At 38.1% G+C, this 27,407-nt stretch overlaps 1 protein-coding gene across 1 annotated transcript; it reads left to right on the forward strand.

The window, feature by feature from the left end:
* On the forward strand, positions 1 to 26,903 carry LOC140230790 (homeobox protein orthopedia). The gene is made up of 3 exons (XM_072310930.1): positions 1 to 112; positions 6,203 to 6,582; positions 26,295 to 26,903. The coding sequence occupies exons 1-3, from the start codon at positions 1 to 3 to the stop codon at positions 26,901 to 26,903; spliced, it is 1,101 nt and encodes a 366-aa protein (XP_072167031.1).
* The last annotated feature ends 504 nt before the right edge of the window (positions 26,904 to 27,407 follow it).

Consider the following 27,407-nt stretch of genomic DNA (forward strand, 5'->3'; position numbering starts at 1 on the left):
ATGGAGCGGACGCTGGCCCACGTTCCCTCCATGGAGCTCTCCACCGAGGCTCTACTTGTCAATGGAGGATTGGAAAATACCAACAAGATGCTTGCGACATCAGCAGTCAGAAGTGAGTAGACACAATACTTGATGTCTAGGGCCGTGTCAATTTCTCGTTATTGAATACCATCGTTAAGTATGAATTTTATATATTCTGTACTGATGAATGACACATAATGTAATTGTTTGTAAATGTGGGCATAAATAAAAAAGAAAGAAAACAGTGTTGAACAGTTATCAAGATTATCTTGACATTGATAGTTATTCGCAGTTTGTTTGTTTGTGTGTGTGTTTTACAATTTACATTTGTTATGTATTGTCTACTGATGTTGATTGATGCATCACCAACGTGAATCTATTTGACACTCACTTTGATACTTGGAGAAATTTGACTGAAACGTGGCTGCTCTTGTTTTGCACTGGAGGTACTTTGAAAAGTCTCGATATGAGGGCTGGATACTGCTAATCATAACATTTTAGATATTTTTGTGGGGTCCTTTGCTGTTTCCATAAGAACTAATATCTGATGTACATTATGCTTGTAAATCAAACCATGAGGCACTTTTGACTATGTATAAAAGGTCGACTAAGCTAATCTTCATGTTATCTGCGAGTCACGGAAGCCCATCATTTCACTGCAGAGCCACAGAAATAATCGGGCGGTGGAAGTCACTATTTGTCACGATGCACCTTAAGCTCTCAGCAAGATCTGGAGAGGAGGGTGGGGGGGGGGGTGGACGAAAGACTTGACTTGATGATTGAAGAAGCTGTCTCGAGTAACAGATTAAGAAAATATGTTTAGGGGAAAACAAATGAGAAAGAGAGACTTATGGAATTGTGAGGCTTCGAAATGGTCTTTGAGCAAGACAGAAGCAGTGAAAAAAAAAAAACTCACAGTCTTGACTACCATGTTGAGGAGAAGTTGAGTGCGTCAGGCCCCGGCAGACATGGTTAACTTACTGGCAAATCATAATTTGATGATGTACATCTGCGTGGAAACATGGAGTATTTGATCTCGATAAATGTTTGTACTATACTTCATTCCTATAAAGCTCATTGTTTTTCTGCTGTCACGCAGCTATAGGCACCCTTTGCGTTGATTTTGTTTTTCTTCATTTAGTGCAGATAATGCAGATAGAAGATAATGACACAATGACCAATGTGTGGAATAAAAAGATGCACGAGACTACAGTGACACGTCATAAGTATTTGTGAATTCAGCGTCTACTATAACGAAAAGAAACGTATGTGTTTATAAAATAAAATGGTATGCCTTATGTAGACAGGCGTGTACCTAGAGAACGGAACACGAGAGGCGCGTTGTGAACAATGAGTTATTGTAACAGACACGTGCACCCACAACCGTCATTACTAACGCCATCAGTGATCATAGTGGTGATGTGGGCGCTCCATTGGCCTTCCCCATGCGTGAAGTGTAACCGGAATACACAACTTCCAGTCGTTTATGAGTGGAATGATGCCCTTAAATAAATATGCTCTGTTTGTCATTTAACATCGCCATTCTTATTGCTATTGTTTAACAACACCAGTGGTAACACTGAAGGGGCTACTCTGGATAAAGAGACCATGTTATTTTATACTTCCCTCATCTATATTCTTTATGGTATTCAACATTACTATCATCCACCACTTTTATGATAACAGTATATAACTGCGATACACTTACTATATATGTCTATTACTACCATTGCATTTACCTTCATTATGATGTTTATTGATATCTAATTAATTCTTAGGAACTATCAAATCAAATAGCAGTAGCAGCAAGGGGCACTCGGTTATTGTATCCATACAACGACACAAAACAGCACTAAACGCGCTTTGGATATCGGGACTGCTTACCTTGCCCTGTGCCACCTATCAATGAGAAGGGACATTTTTTAGTGGCGCCTCAAGAAAATCTATTTCGAATTTTGTTTGCAGAACTCCACTTATTGATTTCCTTACTTCCTTAGCTGTTCTTTCTAGATTATATTCTTGATGGGAATCTGCACCTACTGCCAGGGATAAAGACGCTAAAATCATCTTACATTGAAAGAGACTTTACACCAACCATGCTAACGTTTATTTTTAAAGACAATCGTGTCTTGCAAAAAAAAAAAAAAGAAACAACATACAGGATGTCAGTCAGTGGTGCACGTGCACGAATTCGCTATATCATCTTTAAATTATCTTTGAGCTGAGAAGTACCCTATATCTGCTTTGTTTTTTCCTTGTTTTACTTTGCTTCTGGCCGGCTTGTGGTATTGCAGAAACGCGTCGAATCTTATCCGCTTACTTTTTTTAATTGGTTGCCGTGTTTGTTGTTGCCGAAACACGTATACAGGTCAACAGATCGCTACCGCACTATATTGATCTATTGTGTTGACTGGCAATATGCGCCTGCTACAACATTATAGAAAGGGAGTGGACGCATGATTTGTTAACTGGGAACTGTGACGGTTTTAAATCATTATCGTCCAATATCTCAAGGAATGTGGGCTCGATCAAGCTGCTTTCACAAGTGACTACCATACGCCTTGTATTGGTGACTCAGCATGATGTAAGACGGGAGTAGTTCGCTCTGGTTGAGACAAACCAGACGTTAACCCTTATCATTCCGATAGGCATAGTTGACGACTTAGACAAAGAAAATCGGGTTAACAAAGTATGGCTGCATGGCTGTGTCATGAGGAATCACCAATGCTTATTTGTATGGATAACACTAAGTTGTCTCCGAGTGACGTTATGAAAAGTGTCGCGCAGAACTTTTCATGAAAACAGCACTGGCATTTAGTGAATTGCGTTTAGATTATGATTTGAATTTCAGGTTTATTCTTGGGTGGGTTTTTTTTTTCAACCTGATCTAAGCAAACACCTATGGGAGGACCAAACTCTCCCAGGTATAAAACTGTCCATCAATAATGTGCACCCTCGGGCAGGTTGTTTATCATGACCACCATGACACGAAAACCATAGATTGACAGTCGTTATTAAATCAGACTCAAATCAATCTGTTGAATACGTTAGATTATTACCATCACGCGTCATCATTTGGTAAATATCAAAGATTATGATTAGCCCCAATTCTACTTAGCCACAACGAAATAGTAGACACTGTTGCTTGTTGTTTACTTTTGATAGGTTGTATCATAAAGTAATTTGCTCATACCTAGTGAATAAGAACAAGCAGGAGGACCGTTCTTTGTCGGCGCCAGGCCAGTTAAAACAGAAAGTTTACACCAAGCAGGGATTCAAACTCTTTTATTACATTAATTTTAAGCCCTATGTACTATATCAAGGTTTGCCCATTCGCCTTTAATCAAAATGATTGAATATTCATTTGTTTCTCAACCATTAACTACCAAACATAATCCTTGAAACATATACACGGTAATCCCAACATTACACTGAAAACACGCTTTCTTCTTGGATGCTTCTTAGAAGGTTTAAGATCTCCACTACTTGATCTTATTGCCTTGAGGCATTCTGTAATCATTACATAATATTATCACGTAGGATGATTATGTAAAAACATGAAACGGGGATCTAAAATAGAAACAATAATGGAATTCTTCTGCTACTCTTGATTGATTTATACTAATTCTTTTTCATCCATGCGACAATATGATCTTATATCTCTTCATGATATAAATGGTTTGCGCATTAATTACGCAATACAGTCCCTCTGAATTAGCATAATCCGATTGATATTATCTGAATAGATCTGGAGGTTAAAGTAATATGGTTCCGTTTCGTGCGGGTCTCGACCACTTATATCCGGGCAGGTGTTTACAGACCCTGAGTTGAACACAGTCATACGTACAGTTGTCCAGTTTCGAGAAGATACTACGTCTGTTGAAAGCGATAACGATCTTAGATATTACGTCTGTCACTGTTAAAGACTCATTACCATGCGACACTGTCACTATTGCTCTCATAATTCCAAATTGGTACATACTGCAATGAAAGTTGTAGAATTTTATTCAATTGATATTAACCATACTTATTATAGAAAAGAGAGACCTGATTCTGATTCAAATCAAATTAATTGTTGCCAAGTCTAGAAAATGACGTAGACCTATTCATTAATCCCAAAAGAAAAGAAAGACATGAAAATATGGCACATAGTGACTTGACACGTGACATCTACCATGTGAATTATTTTGCTGTTAAATTGTATTGCGTGCCATGAGATCCTGTTCTGCAAGACTAAATCATATCAAAATGTCGTGGCTGCGTACATTCTATATTGGCACTCTTTCGGAAAAGACTTGAAAATTTCTCGTCAAAATTCGTGTATTTAAAGCCTGTGTGAAGTCTTAGTCAATAGACCGATGAACCTGCGACAGGTAAAAATTTTGGAGGAGCAATTGTTATCGTCCACAAGTTTCAGATTGCAGAAGTAATGTATTGTAGTGTTGAGGGCCTAATGGTAAAGAAATCACAATTTTGGCTGGGGTCTTAATGAAAGTGGGAACATACTTTCATAGCCATGCCTAATGTGTCAGAGTTTGTTTTGCTGTTGTTGTTTAATCCTAATTATTGTAATTGGTCTTCTTATGGCGACATAGAAAAATCAAATGCCTTCTTTTGCTATTACAGTACATCTATTATATAATCATAGTGAGTGATCTTTCTTACAATAATATGTCACACATGGAAAACCATAATGATGTGGATGAAGAGTCGCTTTCATAACAATTCATTGTACCGGACAAACTACACTTAATTAGGAACTAACAAAATGGTTATCTATTCCATTTTTGTCTGTTTGTTGAAAGGAGTATAACTATTCTTCGGTTATCCGTTCCATCTACCTAAGATGTAAATACACTTATTGTTTTTAAGGCTTACGGGATTGTCAAACAGCGGCATGTTGTAAGAAATGTTTGGTGGTAATGGATCTGGAAGGAGCGCCTTCCGCACGCCACCCATAAATTGATCATCAATTAGTCCCCGCCTGGGAGATCACGCTAATAGTTCTAATGAAAATCGCTACTGATACAACTTATCGCAAGAGTCGTTTGCCGTTTGTTCACCGAGTCACAAATTACAAGACAAACACTCGATTTAAATCAGTGTTCGTCCGTATGAAAGAAGAAGAGATTGGTAAACAGAGAGGCCAAGGGATTGATTGTGTTTAAAAAAAGACAAGAAATGAAAGTTAATAGACAAAAGAAGCCTAATCAAGTGATATTTCCAGGGACGCGTTGCTACCAATATTCTCATGGGCAATGTAAGATTAACAACATTAATAGATGGAAACAAAAACAGATTGATAAACGTAAGCCGTTCATTCTTTATCTAAATACTTGTAGACAGAATCATTTTATTTCATTTAGATTTTTAAACCAGACGCTGGACCGTATCCGTTACAAGGAAGTTACTGAGTTCATTCACATAAATTTTGCCTGCCTGCTGGTTTATGCTGTTTATTTTTTTTTTTTTTATTTTCTTACCTATGTTCAAGACATTTTTTTTTTCAAGGTTACGCTTTCTTTTGTCTTTCGTACTTTCCTCCAAAGTGAAAAGTTGAAAACAGAGATATCGCTAGCCATGAGTCTCACTGGTGTCAAACGAATAATTAGGAAAATGAAAGGAAATCAATAATCCAACATCGCACTGTCACCATCATGGCAAAAATATCTCACTTTTGAGTCCCTTTTAAATTCTCTTATGGAAGATCTCAGTATTCAAAGAAAGTATCTACTGTGCATGTTTAGTAATACAATGCTGCCACCAATCACGTAGAGGGATGCATGATGAGTCAACCATTTATGAAAGACCCTTTGCTCACCATGAAGCAATATATCTGAGACAAAATTAATGTAGCAAACCTTTCTAATCTCTACGTGTCCATTTCAGTTACCTTGCATTATTAACACTATTATAAACACATATCATAAAGTAAATTATATCCCTTAATGTCTCATTGGTGCTCTCCAAATCTAGTTAACAGCACGCCATGTTGGTGTACTATCATCTTTATCATATTCATTCTCACCGTATTTCATCTTCAACAAGTCGAATGTAGTTATATGTATTGCTGTTGTAAGATTTGCTTCGTACTAACTACTTAATGATATTCAAATTAAATAATCTAGACGCATACGAAGAGAGAAGACTCATTTCGTTTCTGAATAATTTTGGCATTTAGATGACGACGGTACGCTGATCAATCAGCATGGCGAAAAAGTCTCGTACGGAACGAGCGGAGCACCTGACGGCTCCACGCCTCCAGTGACGGCAGCCGGAGGAGGCAGCGAGAGCCAGAATGCTGGGGTTGGCGGTGGAGGAGGAGGCGGCGGCGGCACAAATGGCAACGGATTGGTCGGGGACGGGACCGGGCACTCGGTGGCGTCGAGCGGCGGCGGTAACGATGACGACAAACCGGCCAAGCAGAAGCGACATCGTACTCGTTTCACGCCTGCACAGCTCAACGAACTCGAAAGGAACTTCGCAAAGACGCATTATCCGGACATTTTCATGAGAGAAGAGATCGCCATGAGGGTGGGGCTAACAGAATCACGAGTACAGGTGAGCATTGTATTTTTAACTCCCTGTCACTATATAATATTTCATTAGAGTGGAATATTACCTTGCAGACACCTTTATACATACCTTTTCCTTTCACATTCCCCCTCTAACTCAATTATTTCTTTTCCTGTTTGAAGGACTTTTTTATTTATTTTCTCTCTTTTTTTTTTGGGGGGGGGGGTGAATGAAAGGTATCCCCTTTCGCAAGATTTGCCGAATGAACGGATTTACTTCTTATTTCCTATCATTCAAAATATGTCATGCTGAATATTTCACGTAAAAATTATTGCTCTTTAATCTTGTCATACCAAAACATTAGGGACGTGATTCCTTTCGACATGAGGCTATTCGATCACTTTTTTTTTTTTAATTATGACAAAAGCGTTTACAGACAAAAGATAAATCATGGATAGATAAGGCATAATGACATGGAATATTACGCATACTCATATAAGGAATACGCAATTACTTGTCTTTTATCCTACAATTTAATTCGATTCTACGTTCAAAATCATAAATAGAAAAAGGAAATTGTTTTGAAAGAACCATTACAGGGAAGTGAGGTGGTAGATGTCGTAACATATCTGTATTATACACGAAATCGGCAGTAGTAGTTGTGTCCGAAAAGAAAGAGTAACATACCAAAGAAATTGGATGATGACCGTCATAAATTCATTACTCATCACTTGAAGCACATCATGGCGCTTGCTCACGGGACAATTTTCGCGCTAAGTGGCGACACATATCGGTGGATTTATGTCATTTTCCATTTCCACGCGTAGGCTGTTTTGCGCGGTTTTCTGATACGTAGAGATGTGGTGTTCTGTGCAACAGCGAGCAGGTGGCATGCGCGCTGGAGCAGAAAATCTGGCCCAACTACACGCTCAATTTCTTTCGGCTCAGCTCGTTGGCTCTCCAGCCCCCAAGATCCCCGGGGTACTCAGCCGCGATGTGTTTGCAGCAGTAATCAGGCTGTTCAGTGACTCGCAGCTTTTAAAGTTTCCGATTGCACCTACTATATGCCCTTCTCCCGTCTTGCCTTTACATTCGGTCTGTTTCTTCTTTCTTGTGTTTATTCCCCTCCCCCGTATATTTCCGTCGTGTTGTTTGTCAGGAAAGTGTAAACTCAAGCGGGAATATAAAAGTGTCCATAGTAATGATGATAACAAACAAAGATAGCTTGTTGAATTGTCTTCACGGAAGGCTACATGTAGCAGCGCTAACAATTCTCGATGCATTCAGGATTTATGCTTGTCTTTCTGCAATAAATGATGAATTCTTACAGTGCTCACCGTGTTGAAAGTCAGTTTGTGTGCAGGTTATATAAACTGCAATGTAGATAACAACTTTGAACAATGGCCACTTTTCTCACTCATCAACATATCATGAATGTTTCGGCATTATAAAACATTTAGCACCTCATCATCCCCCAACAAAAACAACAAAGTATTTCTTCAGTTAAAATCTAAATACCTCATCATTATTAAGCTAAACATGCATAATTCCATACTATTCTGTAATGCGATGAGAATGCTGATTATGAGACAGCTAAAACTTAGAATGAATTATAGAAGCAAGAAGAATTTATACATTACAAAGGGTTCTTTCTGTAAAGGACGTTCTTATGCTTTCTCCGAGCATGATTGTACAACGAACAATGAAAGAAACTAATGCGTAAAGTAATGAAGACATGATGCTACACCATGTAATGTCCTACACGATTCTATCAAACACTTCTCTCAGAAATTAAAAAGAGACATTACAGGTAGAGTACCATTTAAATCAATTGATGCACAGATACATTTCGCAGGTCTATTTGCCTGGCCGTATGCTTAGGGACGACATTTTGAGGGACTGAGCGCGAGATAACAATAGAATCGTCTGCCCACAGCTAAAATGGCGGACTTGGTGCGCACATAATATTAAGAGATAAACCGGAAATTAATTTGTGCTTAATTAAAACGACTGCTACGTTCGAAGCACGCAGCATTCAAATTAGTTCAACCCATTAGAATTTCGCCCATATCAGTAACATCTCCCCATTATAACGTCACTGTCGTGGGTTCCCCAATTCGCAGCATCATAGGGTGGCGTGTATGCGTGTCTTCCCGTAGTATCGCCTTGCATAGTAGCCCATTGCATAACAGGTATACACAATTATTCTTGTTCTTTATCTCTTTTGTTTTGTTTAGTGAATATTGGTGATTCTTGTATTTCGTTAAAATTGTTAAAGCGCTTCGAGTCTGTACAGAAAAGGCGCTATATAAAATAATATCAATTATCATCAATTACACGTGTTATCAATATTCTACTATAATTAGATTAAGTGCTTCAAAATGTAATCTGCCAAAGGACATCTTTTCCAAAGAGAAAACAAGAAAGAAATGTTCTATTGCAATGTCCACATTCTCAAAATTTATTTGCTAGCCTAAGTGCAACATTTTCTTTTTTAGTCTGCTTTGTCTGCATGTATATGCGACTGAGAGAAGGGGTATTATAGTAAGAGTGTTTGACAGTAACAAGAACTCATCAATGTGAGGGTTCATTGTGTTGTATTTTGTGACTGTTTGGTGGGTGTCGAATTATGATAGTTAAGCCGAAATTTAATGTTCCATAATCTTAAAATTATATGAAGTGCATGATTGGCACGTAAACATTGACGGCATCAACTAGCCTTTACCTGTATCGTATCTTTGTATAAAGGTTAATTTATATCACTTACCTGTTGTCATAGTGTTTACTTTCAAAACACAAATGATGTATGCTTAAGGAATAATAAAACATTTTGACACGATGTGTCTCTTTTCTATGAATGTTTCGGGGAAATTGATTTCTTCCCCTTTACAGTTTCATTACTATCAGTGATACAGTCATGGCGATAAAAATCAAATTGATGCCAGTCATTTTTAGTAATCAAATACTTTCGTCGCGACCAGCCTAAATAAGGTTGTGCGATTATAGAAACTAAAAATTTGCACACCCACACCTATTTATGATGCTTATATGAATATATAATATATATATATATATATACACAATGTGAAATATAAAAATATGTATGAATACAAATGTATAAACATATAAATGTATATCTATGTACAGTATCACATAAGCCAGTGATGCCTTTGATATAGTGAAAATATTTCGTTGCAAAACATTGACATAATGTTCGACGCTTTTGATAAATGCATTAATGTATGAAATCTGAGTTAGATCTGAAAACATATATACAAATCTGCACATACACATACGTATTTGCTCTCTCCACAGACAGTGGTTTTTAACGACATGATAGTCTCCTTTGCATTGTCTTTCAAAGCCTGAACTCCATTGATTTATGTCAACACCTCTACGTTAACATTCCTTATTCTTGATGACGCGCTCCGAAAACATAATAATAGTTATAGATGGAAGAGGAGAAACTCGGCACGGAGAGTAATATGATCTTTCAAAGTGTTCTTGAACTTTGTGTATAACTCTTGGAACAAAGTGGGAGTTGAACCGAATCGGGATTTCTTTCGGAGAGTTTCGAAGGCCGTGGAATTTGACAGAAAATCCAAGGAAGCAATTTACATTGCTTGAACACGAGCATGTTCTATCCGTATAAAAAGAAACCATTAGTATATGACATCAGTCACAATACCAAACGAAAACGTCTTAAAGAAATTAATGTTCGTCTAATATCCTTACAGTTTCAGTTATTTTGCCTCTCCATCAAAACTATTTAATTCAGTTCAATTCAATTCAATTCAATAATGGTTTTATTTCAATCGTATTGCAGTCGGTGACTGAATTGCACGATGTTACAATAAAATATGATACATACACAATACGGATACAAAATTATAAAATAAGAAAAAGCATTTTCATTATAAACACATCATATTTAACCAGGATATTATGGAACCGGGAGGAAGGGAGAAGGAGAAGAAAGACAGGGATACTAATCGGGGGTTAGAGAGACAGAAATGAGGGTGGAAGAGAAAGACAATGAAAGGAAAGCGGGAGTCCTCGTAAGAAAAAAAAAAGAATCATAATCAATTGAGATACATAAGTTCTGTCATTTTAATTTTTCATTATTTTCTTCAACATGACCACGTGTACGCGCTGGATTGCCTTCTGTCATTAAGATTAAGTCTCTCCCGGTCATTAACAGTTTATTCAGTACTGGACCGAACGGGCAGAATACATGTATGCATGTCGAGAGAACAATATAATTCATTAAATTACTACTCCCCAAAGGAGACGGTTTTAGGAGGTCTAACATAAACGAAGTGAAGTGGCATAAAGTTGGATTACTTGACTGAGTATGGAATATCATGGCTCGCCCACACGACTCAAGCATAACTTTGGATTCTATTTCATTTGTATTTGTCATTGAATTCCGCACAAAAAGAACATAATGGCTTCATCGTCCGTTATCAACCTTGTCCTAATGATACCATTCTTGTTCCATGAGGTTTATAAAAAATGTTAATGAATACATATGACAATAAAAACAAACATTTGAAACAAACATTAAAAGTGATGAATCAAAGAAAAAAGAAGAAGAAAGACTGCCAGTGACGAAACTACATGATCGGAAATGAAATGCGAGTGCAGAAATCATGGAATACAGAATTTTTCGTGCCGGTATTGAAATTAATGAATTCTAGGACAATAGAAAAGAACATAACATTAAATTTTATTCTGTAATTCAGATTCCGTCACCATACAAGAACAGCCCAAAAATCTTTGCCCATATTACTTGTACAGCCTGATGGAAGACTCCCACATGAAAACATTCATCATTATCACACGCTGAATATTATTCTTGTGTCACAGATTTGTGAAAAAGTCACTTGAGTTCGCCCTGCCTACTTTGTGCACATTAACAGCTAAGCCAAGATAGGCATGATAGGTAACGTCGCTCTGTAGGGCATGTGTATTTCCGGCAGACTCATTTTAATCATTTACGGAGAGGAGTGATTATACGATTTTCAAATATTACTCGCTGTGATTTTTTTTTTTCTTTTGTAAAGAAACCATATCGGATTTATTTTGTTTTCTCCAGCATCAGCATAAAGACAACGGAGCAGAGCAAAATCTGTCCTGGATTATTTACATATGTTAAAGCATTGGGACAGAAGCTCAATCCCTATTCGTATAATGCCCAATTTTCCGAATTTATTAACTTCCAATGTAATACCAATAAAATCACCCAAAGGGGCTCCAAAGTATTGAATAATTGTAACATTGGATCACAAATTTAAACGTGAATGGTTTCGAATTAGTTTTGCATTTGTCGGCGCATGTTTGATATAATTTGCGTTTTCTATTATTCCCGGGGCTAGGGGCTTAAGCTAGGGGGAGCTGAAGGGAGGGGGAGCTCGGTACGAAATAACGGGCAGGGAAAGCATCTATAATAACTTCAACCTCGATTAAAAAGGCTGCGGCCTAGAGGCGCTACCAGATACGAAGCGGGGGAAAAAAGTACCGAAGACCGGGGCGAGATTGAAACTAGTGAGATAGAGGCAGAGAGAGGGGAAGAGAGTGGGGCAGGAAAGCTTGATAGATGGCAAAAAGCACTGTGGTACATGAAGTCCATTTTGATTACGGAATTTAATGTGATTTTAATGAAATTTCGGATGCACAATTAGGCGCTCTTTTATCATGCTAAAATTGACGGTGATATTTGGCTTTCGTGTGTGTCTTATGTGTGTGACGTTGTCTGCATTTCGATGGCATTCACGCGAACGCTCTGTGCTGAGAGAGAGAGAAAAAAATCTCGTCGGTTGCATGTCACAAATTAAAGATTGGATTTGATCAACGCGATCTTTGTATTCGTCACAGAAGCACGGACCATGGCATTATCTCTCTTTCACCGTCCCATCCCCCCTCTTTTCTAGCCACCCATTTCTCTGTCTTTTTCTCGGTTTACTTTTTTTTTTCGGTTTCTCTGCGCGCCTCTTTTTGGTCGACGTGGCTCTCATGTAGCTTACCTTCCTTTATTTCTCCATGTCGTTTCCCTCCGTCGTAGGAGGCAAGATGGATGAGCCGAAATATTTACATTACTTAACGGTGGAACCCAAGCTTGTTCACGACTCAAATTAAAATTGCATGTTTTGTTCGCTGTTTCCATGCGCCGGACCGCAGTACTATGTTAAAGAAGAACAGTGCGAAATTGTACTTTACCTGTTCATAGAAATTAGAAGAACAAAACAACCTCGTCGCATGAATTGCCTGTAAACTACTCCAGTCTTATACATATCTGTGCCAGTTTGCGCCGCTGCAGCAGGCCAATGATTCTCATTACAAAAAAAGTATAATGTCAAAGATACATGTCACTGAAAGAAAAGTAATATTCTAAAAGGCATAACTAATATTCATCTCACTATACAGTGCGTATTAACGCTAGACAGATTTACTGTGTTTCTTACGAGCCTTCACAGGGTCTGTGACGTGAACATTAAAATGAATGATGATTATGTCTGAAATAAGTAGTAAGACTTTAATAGATTTGGACGATTTCCAGTATTGGAAGAGAAATCACTCTTGATAACAAAATGTATGCATCGTCTTGGCGATATGATTTATTGTGATACTCCACCAACCCTATAGGGAAAAAGAATTCCATTCAGAGTTACGAAAAAATTGGCTTATAAAATTCAGAAAAAATGTCACCCCCAATTCATTATCTGACAGCTAGGTAATAATGTGTTAAACTGACCCGATGAATGCATAGCATCAAGGACTTGTCACCGATGAAATCGGAAGACATTGTGTCTGGACAAGCAGCCATGTTTAAGATCTACGTGTAACTAGCATGTCCCGAGTAATTTCATGAATACATGCATGGCAGATTGTATATTCCGGCTATCATGTCCATACCCTCCACGCCGCGGTTTTTTCAGGCCAGGCTAGGGTGAAACACGCGCGCATTTTCGGAGTACGACAATCTCTTACCCTGTCACTTTTCATCATCCCAGATTGATGGACCAAGGCTGTTTTTGTTTTGTTTTGAATGGACTCGGCAAAGCTAAAAGAAAAAGTCGAGGTAGAAGGAGAAAAAAAAAAGCCCTCCCCCAACGTTTTCCCTTCCCTTTTTAATTCAAGGTGCGCGTGGTTTGGTGTATATTGTAATACGTCAATGCATGAGGACTTGCGCTCTTGTCATTTTATTGGATATTTTTCCGATTATTTTCAATCCACTACTTTTTCGCCCGTTTCTAAATATCACAAGAATGTTTGCAGGATGATTGTTTAGTTAAAGGTTAACATTGTTATTCTCTCCACGGAACAAGCACGATGATAATGCTTACATTCACTGTATATTATCAAATCAAGTCTCTGCCCGAAAACAAAATTTTCAGGTCTGATATTTCGCAATGAACAGAGAACGCCAGAAAAAGACACATATAACGTTATGTCATCTGAAGTTGCAAACAATTAGGAAAACATAGATTGTGGCAAACGTTAGTGAGACTTGGCAAATGTAAAGAAACTTATGATTACGATAATACGATTAGCTATTCTATGTGAATCTCATGGTAAGTGCTTAGCTCATGTTACTCTAATACAACCTCCGAATTGTTTCTCATGTTTAACGTTTCTTAAGGTAACAGACACGTCATAATGCACTTAATTCCTATCCACACTAAATCACATTCTTCAAGACCTGAGAGGTTATCAGATTTCTTCGACATGTTTCGAGATAAAGTTATTGCTCTTTCTTTAGATGTGGGATGCTGACACGTAATGATAATGGTGATAAAGAGATGAATATTCATGATCATAATGTTTATAAAGCTTTTAATATTTAACCTTAATTCTTTATTTATACGCTTGAAATACATATGATATCATTCAGGGCTTAAAAGGTACGTATCGCATAATCAACATCACAGTGACCGTTGCTACGTTTAAAGTAAATTGCAATTATTGTGATACGTAGTACTGAAATAGCGAGAAAGTATTAATATTCTTATATTGGCTCTTGTCCAAGTCCTGCCATAGTAACTGCCATGAAATGGCATGAGTGGAAACTACTGCAAATTGCTAAGTTAAATGCATGTCATTATATGCCTTCTCCAAGTTTTATTATATCTTGTCTTTCCATACTGAACCGCTTACATTGTTCCCTTTGGCACAGCTTCTCCCTATTGAATGTATATATTAGAAGTATGTTAACAACAACAGCAACAACAACAACAACAACAACAACAAAAGGGAGAATCAAGACCAATAGTGTCAGTGTCAAACCCCGGATCATCCTTTCCTGATATCACGCGTCTTTTTTCACATGATGATTGTATTTCAAACACAAATACAAATCTAATGGGAGAAGTCTGATGAACACCATTAGGCTTATATTTTTAGAGAAATCAGAGGTTAATCATTTTGAAACAAAATAATACTAGTGGGTTTTGAAGGAAAGAAGATAGTAAGTTATAGGCTTGACACATAATAGATGGGTGAAGAAAAAACTTCCGCAATAGCCCTTGTATTCAATTCTCACGAATTCCATAAACCTTCGAATAAGATATGAAAGAGAGGAGGAGGTGGGGAAAGGGGGGTGGGGAGAGCCTGCTGGATGGGAGCTCCAGATTCAAATTAACCTGTCATATGTGCTTCCATCATCCCGCAATATGGGAAACGGAGAAAAGTGGAAGACGTATAATACGTCACTGCGTGTACATCTTCGGTTTGATATTGCGCCCGGGCTCACACTTTCATTCGTACACACAGAAGCTACACCAAATAGCGTATGTGACACGTATTTCATAAATCAATGTAAGAAGGTAAATCTGTGAGGACTATATTGCATATGATAGGTTTCTTCTTGTTTCATTCTTCATCAATATTGATCGCGGGAGAATCTCTGGGCAAACATCGCCCAAACCACCCACTGGAAGTGCGCACAAAAGCTGACGATGCCATGGGCTTTACGACAGAAGACAATTGCATATACAGTGTCACGAGGATTGTTTGGAAAGTATGATGTGTACACAGTGCACTGAGATGCAGACAAAAGCGAGAGTGCACAATATTTCTCAGATTATATTTACTTCGTCCGTCAAAGCGGGGATGCATAATGGTGGAGGGGTTTTATGGCCTTTTGACTTTGTTTTACTGGTGTATTTATCGTGACCATAATAGTGATTGTTTAGTAAATATCAGGCTGGTTTTTATGAATCTGAGTAATTTTGTTTCGGAAATATGATTAAGTAATTGTGAAGGTGATAACTATTCCTGTTGTGTAACATTTCAGTTCTCATTTCTTATTTGCATATTATGCAAGAACGTTAATTTTTTTAAATCATACTTAAATAAACTATCTGACTAAAAAAAAAAATAACACCGTCCATGCGGACTTAACCATTTAAAGTAAATACGAATCAATGTTTATCTAGTATAAATCATTTGTAGATGGCGAAATGCAGGACATGATGAAATACATTTTAACCTGAATATTGTATTTTTCTCTACGAGGGTCATTGTCCCTATGAATGTCAACCTCATGTTAAGTAGAGAATATAAAAATTATACTTAAATATATTTAAAACTTAACGTATGCACTACATCTCTACATTTAAAACCATTTTTGTTATACGTTTTATACAAACCGTTCACATATTTCAACGACATGGCTGTAGCCTTTGCGTGTTGTCGTTGACGTCACGTGACCATTATTTCCAGTTCAGTTTAGTTCAATTGAGTTGTATTTTTGCACTCCATTGTGGGTAGGTGTAATGAATTGTATGCAGCAATATACATTGGTAGTAACATTTTAGGAAAACGCACAAAGTAAAGATAATTCATATGAGGCAATACCATTTTGAAGGTACTCTACTAGAGGAAATGCTTCGAATAATTTTTGACAAAATAATTGAAAATGCAACGGACCATCTTCATAAGGAGAGTTTGGATAAGAAGATGGCCTCAGGTATAATGCTGCTTCTATGAAATAAACTATCATAAAGTACGTTAGAAATCTATGTAGCCACTCACTGAGCGAATAGTAGTACAGACGGTGAGAGGTAAGGTGAGGTTTGTTGTACTGTGATGATATTAATCTGTAGAAGTATGACTGTGTATAATGTGAGTGTGATGTGGGGAAACAGTCTGTTCTTTATTCTTTATCAATACTATTGTTTAAATCATTGTGTAAAGTAAGTGGGCACCAGCATGGTATGCTATGAGTTTATTTATGTGTCGGAAACATATTGGGATATGAGGATTTTTTTTAGATCTCTTTTAAAGATATATCACGATGTACACTGTTTTGGATTTTGTGGCAAAGAATTCCAGACTTCTGGCCTATAATGTTTTAACAGTCATGTTCATTGAGTTTTGGGCTATGATGATTCTCTGGAGGATTTCGAGATCGGACGAAATAGTCAACGCGCCGGGTATTAATGACCTATAGGAAGACGATTAAATGTGCGTTTTTGCTTGAAAACGGTAGTCTGAAAAGTGTGAATATGATCAACTTTCAAAGTTTTTTCATTATTGATGAAATACAGATTTGGAAGGTGTTCAGTAATCAATTAATTAATTTTGCAAGAACAAGTAACCAACGTTTCTTGAAATTCGTCATGCGACGTCAATTCCAATCAAGTATAAATTCTCCATCTAAATATTAATCCTGTTTATCAGTGTAGAAGTTGCTTAAATGCCACTGTATACAATTATGTGACAAATGAATATTAAAGGTGAATACTGCCAAATGCATTACTTTTTCTAAATATTAATTTATGTATCATCTCTTGTCTGAGAATTTCCTGTTGAAAAGTAATGGCATGTCCCTAAGTTAAGGTTTTATACATAGCAGCCTTGAAATCTCCTCACTATGAATATCATTGCAGGATCTCACTCTATCATTACAAAATTATAACATAGACTTTTTTTTACTCTTTCAAGTAATTCAAGTAATTCACTAATATGCACTTTACAAATATTAGAATAGTTATCAAGCAAATTTGATAAGATTTGATTTTTGGTTGGCGCTTGATTTACTCGAGTACCATGAGAAAGATAACGTCAAACTCAGCCATTTGCACAAGATTCAAATCTTCACGTACTATGCACGTACCCACAGGTATACTACACACAGGGAAAAAATATTTCTTCCTAAACATCGAAATGCTGACTAAGAAAACAACAAACAAAAACATATAAAGGATACACCGCAGGGGGCTCACCTTTATACACGACCCGCGAGTACGGCGTGTCAGTACAAAGCGTCAAGCGTCGGCCATTCACAATCATGGTTAAAAAGAATGGAAAACCATATACTATATCTCACTCCACTATCATATTTCAGCCATATTTTTCCCGCTACTCCCGTAAAATTGGGACGCAGTGCGACCCTGTTGGTCGGTTAGAACTCAGCAGAAAAGCAGGACATCACCTCTTTGGAGAAACAACTTATCGACAGTCTGTTCTTGCACACTGATTCTAAATCGTTTTGTCGTCCATCTGACGAAAGCTGAAGAGAAAAATATCTCCCGCAAATAATAAGATATATCATTATAGCTAAGTTTGATTTCTTTTATACAATATTTTCGTAATATCTTTTTTTTTTAGTTTTTTTTTTTTTTTTGCTCCTTTGCAGAAAAAATATCTTGAGAAGTTTGTGATTTTTCTTCTCATTACTGTTAGCAAAATTGGAAATCGCTTTTTCTTTAACCATATATTATATCAAAGTCCATAATAAATTGGCTGATATTCTGATGCTTTTTATTTGATATCCGAACAAATGCATTTAAACCGTCATTGTCAACTGATACAGGCCAAGATAAATACATGTATTTTTTTTTTCATTCTTTATTTTTCGCCATCGTAACATAATCGATAACATGAGTGCACAGTGTAGGTGAAAGTAGTCAATGGAAAAAAAGAATACGTTATACTTCAAAAAGGGGCTCATCCAAAAAAGCATTATAATGATAAGTCAATCAGAGGATGGAAATGGGGGACCCACTGAAAAGCGAAGCTTGACATGTAGATTGGGGGCCCCCCAGTTGCAATACACAATGTATTTACGAAAAAAAAAAAGAAGAAGAAGAAGATATTTCTGGTCACCAAACCCAATTCATACTGTTTGAACAATTAACCGAATTATCGCTGTCAATCACGCACAAGTCAGTCTTCCCTAAGTTACTAGTATATTGTATTCAAGTGTGTCTTTTGTCAGGCGTTCTGTTTTCGAATTACATGTTTTGCTTAACCTCGCCCTTCTCCTCCTTTCAAGTAAAGTGACACTATTAAAGTAAACTATTGATGAACTTTCCCCAGACAGCACGTACAGAAGATCGACAATGAAGATGGAGAAAATAGGTTCATATTATATTACGTGTTTAATGGAGACTAAACGACTTCATAATGTGTGTTTAATCAGGACACAAAACTGGCTATTGTTATTGTTGTTGATCGATAACCACCATGGGTTAAATCGATAGGACTAACTAAGGAAGCAGTGAATAGCCATGTCTTTCTGCGCGCTCTTGCGATGATTTATTCATGAATCTCAGAAATCGATTTGGTGCTGATGGAAGCCTCCCAAAATGTCATCGATCTTCGCAAAACGGGGGATCGCTGCAATAAAGCCCGCCAGGAATGCATAATGAATGTAACAACATTTTGATCTAAAGCCATATTATCTCGAATCGGTTCAGTGAAGGGGAAAAAAGAGGTTAGCTAATATTCCGAAAATGAAAAACATTGATTTGCGGTTTCATTTGTTGTGGTTATTGACTATAGATCGCGACTATGAAACGCCCTAGCCGAACACGCGTTAACTCGTGTATATATATATATATATATATATATATATATATATATATATGTATATATATATATATTTTTTTTTTTGGGTGGGGGGGGTAGTAAAATCGTTTTAATGGGATGATGAGAACTGCAACTTTTTTGCTGATAATAGAAGTTAACTTTGAGAAATCATCAAGTCAAGAACTACTTGTGATTATTTGATCATGCTTATTCCAGTTGACACAAATGCAATTAATGTTGCATTGTATTGATATCTAAGACACTTGAAACAAAATGTAGGCAATCATTGGGGGGAGAAAAACAACAACAAATGACAACAGATTGACAAACAAACACACAAACACGCACACAAACATGCAAGCAAACCTCAAAGAAAGTATGATGAAAACTGACAAGCCCCATGTAATGGCTAAGAAGCAGATCCAAATCTCAAGAGAATAAAGCGTGAATGAATGATTCGCTCCACGGCGTGAAGAAAACTAGGCAGCTAGAGATCATTGTGATTTGTTTTACTTTGTCGTGTATTTTACAGGTGCTTATTACTATAGGTCTTGCAAGATGTGTATGAGAGTTTTCGGCCATGCGTGAAGGAAAATCTATATTATAGTCTCAAACTCATAAACCACTAAGATAAGAATGAGAGCGGTTTAGCAGACTCACGCAAACTATTTTCATCGATTATGATAATTGAACAATTCAGTATCCTCAAAAAAGTTAGCTAACCTACTCAATAATAATATATTTTATGGTGTCACTGGTGTTGGCATCCGGACAGAAAACCCCTATTGCGAGTCTTCTTTAATACGCGCCGCTGTCCTTAAGCCCTATCGTTCCGGTGCGCACTGCGAGTTTTCCTTTCGTGCAGTGTATGCAAAAGAAATGTCTATGAAGGTGTTATCTTTAATACTCGTAGGTTACTAATAAGAAAAATGGTAAGAATCATGTACTAACTCACTACAGAAAATCATTGCAAAAATTATCCAAACCTGTGGTAAAGAGCAGTACAGTTTTTTCAGACAAAATTTCCTGGTCTCCTTTGACTAGAATGAACTAACCTGTTCCCTCCTCCGAAAGAGACGTTATTTTAGAACTACTAATAGAACTACTAATAGTTTACACTCTTACTAAGAACCCCAGCGAAAACCAGATTCAGTTACCACCCCCACCCCCCCCCCCCCCCCCTCCATCCTTATCCTTGCATCTACTTGAATCCTGCAAGATCCTCTTAGAAAATCATTATCCTGCTCTGGAAATTATCACTTCTTATCTCGTGAGCTTTTCTCATTTCTCTCTTTCCGATTTCTTTTATACTTTTTTCCCTTTTGGCTAGGGTCGTTTAAGATCGCTTACGAAGGGGGGGGGGGGGACGTAGCACCCCCAAGGCGATGCTCCTCATCAGCTGTACACCTCCACGAGTCCTCCTTCCTTTCTTCCTGCTCTTGTTGTAAGCTCTTTCCTCTCTCTCCTTCAGTTTTCAATGTATACGTGTGTCTCGCTTTTCTTCGGCGGGTCGCTAGAGACGTGCAATGTTTTTCCGAAGCTGATCGTTACTCCATTAACACTCACTTAGCGCGCGTCGTGCTGGAGTTTCGGCCGGGCCTTCCTGGCTGCGGAGATTTATAACCCTCCTTTATCCCCGAGATACTTCGCCTTAGAAACAACAACACGTGATTAATAGTGTTTAGCCTGGTCCGGAGTGCTGTTTCACTTTTCCCCTCGGTCGATCGACAGGGTGTAGGGTGTCTCCTCGCTCTCCTCCCGGGAGGGACAAGATTGACACTGGACCCCGGATAAATCGTCGCTTAACCCTCCTAGAATGCTGTCACAGGAGACAGGAGAGATGCGATACTCAAAGAAAATGGTTTACCAAAAGAGAGAAAAAAAGAACTCAAGACGCTGACATAGAGACAAACTTGAGAGAAGAAAGGAGCAAGATAAACGGATATACACAGGATATTTGAGAAGGAAAACGCATAGAGGATAAAGACAATGCATTACAATGATAAAGATGCTACTCCAGGGCATTTATGTCTGTTCATACTCAGATTTTTTCGCCTGCTTCATTGATAGTCGGATCTAGAATGAATAAGATTTTAAAGCTTCGCAAAAAAAAAACCTCTCCTTCAATGTTTTCGTTTTAAGCACACGCCAAAATTTCCAAGCAATGTTTACGCATTCCCCAATATCATGAATATAGCGTGGATAGACACTTTTTGTCAATCAGTCACGGAGGAAACGTCGAAGTCGATCATAAAACACCAAGAATAAGGACCTTGAAGAAACAGCGCAAATTAAATCACTTAGGACGTTCATATCTTGGCGAGACGTGAGTAGGAATCACTATACAGATACACAGTCAAACATTTTGTGTGGATAGCTGCCATAAAAGCAATCTTGGACAGTGTGTTGGAGGTGTGTTTAAAAAAACTGCAGGTACGATGGCGTCATTTCAGTGTATCCATTAAAAATTCACTCACGAAAGTAGCTTCTGATAAGCAAAATGGTAATTGTGCGAAATAAATGCAGTGATGATGGTAAATATCTAATTTCTATCAATTAAAAAATAAAATACTGCGACGAAAACAAAAAATAACAGGGTGAAGGTCACTTGGCTTTAGGGTAAATGATTTCTAGCCCGTCTATGGTATGTCAATTCATTCTTTCTTTAAATGAAGAAAAAGAGAGATTCTCCCGGTGGTTTTGTTTTGTTTTGTTTTGTTTGTTGTTGTTTAATGAGAATATGCGATGGAGACGCATCCTCGTTTTAGCAAGCTCACGAGCGAGGCACAAGCCATAGGAGTGGCGGAGGCGGGCCGCTCAGGGCCACTCGCGGAAGGCTAATGTTACGAAGACTGACGTGACACGCGCTGGGACATTTGCCGCCCAGCGGACCGCTCAGTGATGGACGGGTTCCATTAGTGCCCGAGATGGCAGGGGGCTATAAAAGCTAGACACCGTCATCATGTACCGACTATAATGCATGTTTATTTCTCTTAGTGAAACCTAGATTTCTGACTTGAAAAAAAAAAAGGAAGGAGGAAGGACCAACTTTTTTTTTCGTCGTCTTTGCGGTTTGAGAAAAAAAAAAACGGTAGACATACGCGCGTAATCGTCAATGGTGTAAATGATAGAGCTACGAGAGAAATCAATGATTCTGTCATGTGAAATATGAAAAATGAAGAAGGAAGAATCTCATATTCATATTTATTCCCCAAAAAAATCATTTTGTCTCGTATAGACATCACTCAAACTGAAGACATTAATGTTTAAAACATAGCTTTTCTGAATAACAGAATGATACACAGTTGCAAACAATATTAAGGCAATTAACATTAAAATATATAGAAGGTACTTAACTATTTTAAGGTAAAGTAAGTAAAATGTAATACTGGATATTTGAATAGAGATAGAAACAATTTCATTATCTCTGCAGAAAACACTGCAAACTTAGTTAAAAATAAATTTGCATACAAAGTGCAATTCCTAACTAACCATAGTTTTCATATTGTATCTTTATCATGTTGCGTTCCTTTATGTTTTAAGAAACATTTCGCTATTTCTGTCTTTATCATTACGATCGAATTCAAAACTAATGTGAACATTTTCATTTCCCCTCTCTTGGACGATCTGACCTGTGCAACCATTCGGCTTTCCCTTTCACCCAAAACATTTGGTTTGCGGACCATCTAACTCTGTGTTTACTTCACTGAACATATACATTTTTTTTTTTTAATTGTCTGAAATGACATTAACATTACTTTAACGTGAACAAGGGAAAATCACCGGGGAGTATTATTATAAGCCCTATAAATGTGACGAATTTTGTTTTGAGAAAAAGGCAAGGAAGAAGTTCAATTTCTCCATCGTCGGATCGAGATCACTTTCCTATAGTCACATAGTAGATGGTGATGTCGATCTAGATTGCAACTTTAGAATACTACTCTCTTCTTTTTGTAAAGCCCCGCCCCCTTCAACACAGCTCTCAAGTTTGAGTTTTCTTCTATCTTATTTTTTAATTCACAAAATGTGATGGTCCGCCCAGACAGCCTAGAAATGACAATTTCACTGAAATTCGGAAACGTCTCGCGTACAATTTACCGCTGAGAGTGTTCGTTTTTATTAAGAATTGTACACGTTATTTGCGAGCGACAGCTGGTCAAACTCTAATTTTAGAGAATTCATGTACACTGGAATAGATATGCCAGAAACTGAAATGATCACCGAGAAAATATGCAGTTTCAGATAGCTTGGTATATAAGAACTGTAAAATAACGAGTATAAACAAGCCAAAATGTGGTATCCAATTATATTTCTTACTGCTACAAGGATTGCAGAATGGCTTTGACAATAAAGAGTGTATCTTGCACTTCCTTTGCTTATAGTATAGACTCTTATGAAATAAAATTAGTTTGAAGACTGAGCTTTTCATTGCCAGGTCAACATCATAAGTATATTCCTATTTATTCTGGCCTTCAGCACACCATTTTAAAGAATCTATACAGCTGACTTTACACGATTTTTCGTTAACTAAAACTACGCCTATCTCCCAGTCGTAAGAACATTGTGTCGGTAGTTCGTTCTTTCATCTCTCGTGCTTTCTGTCTCTGAAGTCATTGTGGTATAAGCGTAATAAAAAGAGAATTTGAACCTCAAGTGCGGCACGGACAGCATCAGAGGAATTGGTCTCTTCCTCGCGGTTTGTGTATACGTCGTCTCTTGTCAACGCCATTACCGCGGGCCGAATATGGTAAACGATTCAATATGGTAGGCGCACGGCTGGCCGGGCGGCGCGATAGAGAGCCTGGCGATAGTTTACGCCGTACACGTCTTTCGGACACAAATACCAGTAGCATTAAGACATAAACAATGCATTAGCGCCTAGTTCTCCTGCTCCAATTTGATTCGTAAATGTGCATGTCACAATGATATTTACGCCCACCGATGTATATCACGGCCGGCGACGAGGAATACAAGATGAGAGAAAGAGAGAGGGAGAGAGATGGAGAGAGAAAGGCTTGAAAACCGCCTCAGCCACTGCAAATAATTTTAATGGCAGACGTTCACCGGATAGTCTCCATATTGTAATATTTCATTCTCGTGGGAATGAGCGTTACACAATCTCCCTGTGAGGGTGTTTATTTGAGCCTTTGATGATTACTAACATGTCTACATCAGATGTGAAGTCACTAAGTAGTCCCTAAGAAAACCCGTTTTTGTATTTTTTCCACATTTTTCTCTTTGTCAAAAAAGAGACATAGTATGAACTACTTGATTATGAAACACCAACTTGTTTAAGGACTGTGATCAAATCCGGAAAATGAAATGGCCGACACCCACCACCCAGTTAACCTTATATGTCACCCGTTCTTGTTTAGTCATCATATCATCCCACCGCACAAACATGTGATTTCATTAAAAAAAAAAACAACTATAACCTTGAAAATGATAATCTACTGGCTTCTCTCTCTTCCTCACCCTATTTCCGCTCTGGTTTGTACTGACATCATTGTGTTGTGAAGAGATCACAAGGCATTTACAATTTCCAATTCGAGAGTTAGCCCGCCATGTAGTCTTTACTCGATGCAACATCCTATTGTTTTGTCGTTATGGCATACTCCCGATCTTTATGTAATGCATGCACAATTGGAGGTTATACTTAAAAAGTACAATTCCTATGTCCAGATAAAACCCCTCCCCCTCCTCCCCCCCCCCCAAAAAAAAATGGAGACCACCATATGAGTTTATATTCCGAATTTACTAAACACGCAATTATATTTGCATGATGTGATTTTGATGCTGAATTAGATAAGACTTGAACAACAAACCAGTAAAAACTAAAACAGATATTCAAAATGATCGAAGTGGGAGATTGACAATTTCTTAAAATTTTAGTACCCTTCTCTCATAGCAATATGACTTTTTCTCACGGAGGCACATTTCACTTGCATTTTTTTCCTTTTTTGGCAGAACATGACAAAATTATCAGACTTTCATCAGCATAGTTTGTAATCTGATTAACACTCTTTGCAATGAGGTTAGCAAACGCCAAAGTGAAATATCCTGATCCTTGCAACTTTTGAATAAACTGGTGTGAATTTGATCACACTCGAATATAAACTGCATTTTTCTATAGCCCATTTCCAAAAAGATGATCAAGTGGATTTACATCCAAATTCAAAGTCAAGGGAAAATAAAGACTTTTTCAAATTCTTTTTAGATATTGAAAGTGAGGGTGATAGGCGAAGTTCCCTTGGCAAGGTATCCCATGCCTTTGGCCCATAAAATGGAAACTACGCTCACCAGCCTTAGTTTTTTTTTGTGTTTTTTTTTTTTTTTTTTATACGTGGTATCTGCAGTACCGTAGTTTCCATGGCAGAGCGCAATTTATAAGCTCAATGGTGGGGAGAGTGCACAAGAAGTATTTCTTATATGGTATCAATTAATAGTAAACTACGAGTAGTATGATGTTATTGTAAATGTAGATGTTTCACGAAAAGATTTCGTAGACAAATTTTGATACACAGAGACAAATGTGGACTTCCGTCTTTATTCAAAAAACGTATTGAATTCAGAAAGTATTCTTGATGATTCCTAGAAAAGGAGAGGTGACTATTTTTGTACATGCAGAAACGGGATGTGGTTTCCTTTTCCAAGGACGATGCCTTAGGGAAGTAATGTTTAATGTCATTAACACATGGCGCACAATGAGAGTCGACGTCGAAAATTCCCACTGGATCGCAAGCCGAATATTCAGTATACTAAAAGAGTATGAAAACATCAAATTGAGTTGTGTGAATTGAGTGTGTTAATTGAACAGGGCAAGAAAAAAATTCGAGAATATACAAAGTTGAAAAGTCAGATACATTGTGAATATCATCGCCTTTCTTAGTAAGCTAGGTGATTAATCATACTCATTTCTATTTTCCTCCATCATATTGCAGGTTTGGTTTCAAAACCGACGAGCGAAGTGGAAGAAGCGTAAGAAGACGACGAACGTGTTCCGAACCCCAGGGGCTCTTCTCCCTTCGCACGGCCTCTCGCAATTCCCCTCCCCGATGAACGACTCATTCTGCAATTTTCACGGCAACGATACCAGAGGGTGGCCAGCCATGTCGGGGATGACCACGCACATGTCCCCACACATGACGTCACACATGCCATCCCACATGCAGACGCAGATGGGTGGGGGTCCGGGCTCGGCACTCACCCTCCCTCCGACCCTCCCGCGACAAGGTCTCGGCCAGTCCATACAGCAGCAGGGCGTCAACTGCACCATGGGTCAGGCCACCGGCCTTGCCAACACCTTGTCCATGGGTACGAATGGGGCGATGACGTCCATGTACCAACCTTCGCTAGGGGGCATGACCACGGGTAGCATGTCCAGCGGCTTGTCAAGTCCGTCCCCGCCGAACCTACCCGTGAGCGACAGCTCGTCTGACCTCTCATGTGGTGTGTCCGACGCAGGCGATATGTGGAGGGGCACGAGCATCGCGTCACTGCGAAGGAAAGCGCTCGAACACGCGGCGTCGCTAAACGGTATTTTCAGATGATTTTCTTTTCACCAACATCAGGGCTCGCTGAATATGCTGCTGCTTCAGCGATCGCTGACCTGCACAAAGGCTGTACCATATTTCTTCATGTTATCCATCACCTTTTGCAGTGATTCCCTTGTACAAAATTTTAGGAAATGATAGACTCTCATGTTTGTCTCGTCGTTATGGGCCGGAGTTGCAAGGTATTCACACATCACAAAAGAAAGAACGCCGAATAAGCAAAACCGTGAAAAAGACTGAACATTCCCCTGGGCTGCAAACGATTTTCGTAGCAGTCTAATATCTACATGAGATGTGAAACTCTAAGGAAACATAAACACCGTTTATTGTTCATCGTTGTATCATTTCTTCGTTTGGTTTCATTTGTGTTATTTGATAAGTAGACCAAACTACTAAATCAGTTCCTTTAAAACGAAAAGGTAACACCATTTCGATGTATCTTTGAATGGAGTTTGGTATACAGGTAATTACCAACATAATTATGATGTGGCAGTTAGTAAT

This window comes from Diadema setosum, chromosome 7 (genome assembly GCF_964275005.1).
Source record: "Diadema setosum chromosome 7, eeDiaSeto1, whole genome shotgun sequence".
Taxonomy (NCBI): domain Eukaryota; kingdom Metazoa; phylum Echinodermata; class Echinoidea; order Diadematoida; family Diadematidae; genus Diadema; species Diadema setosum.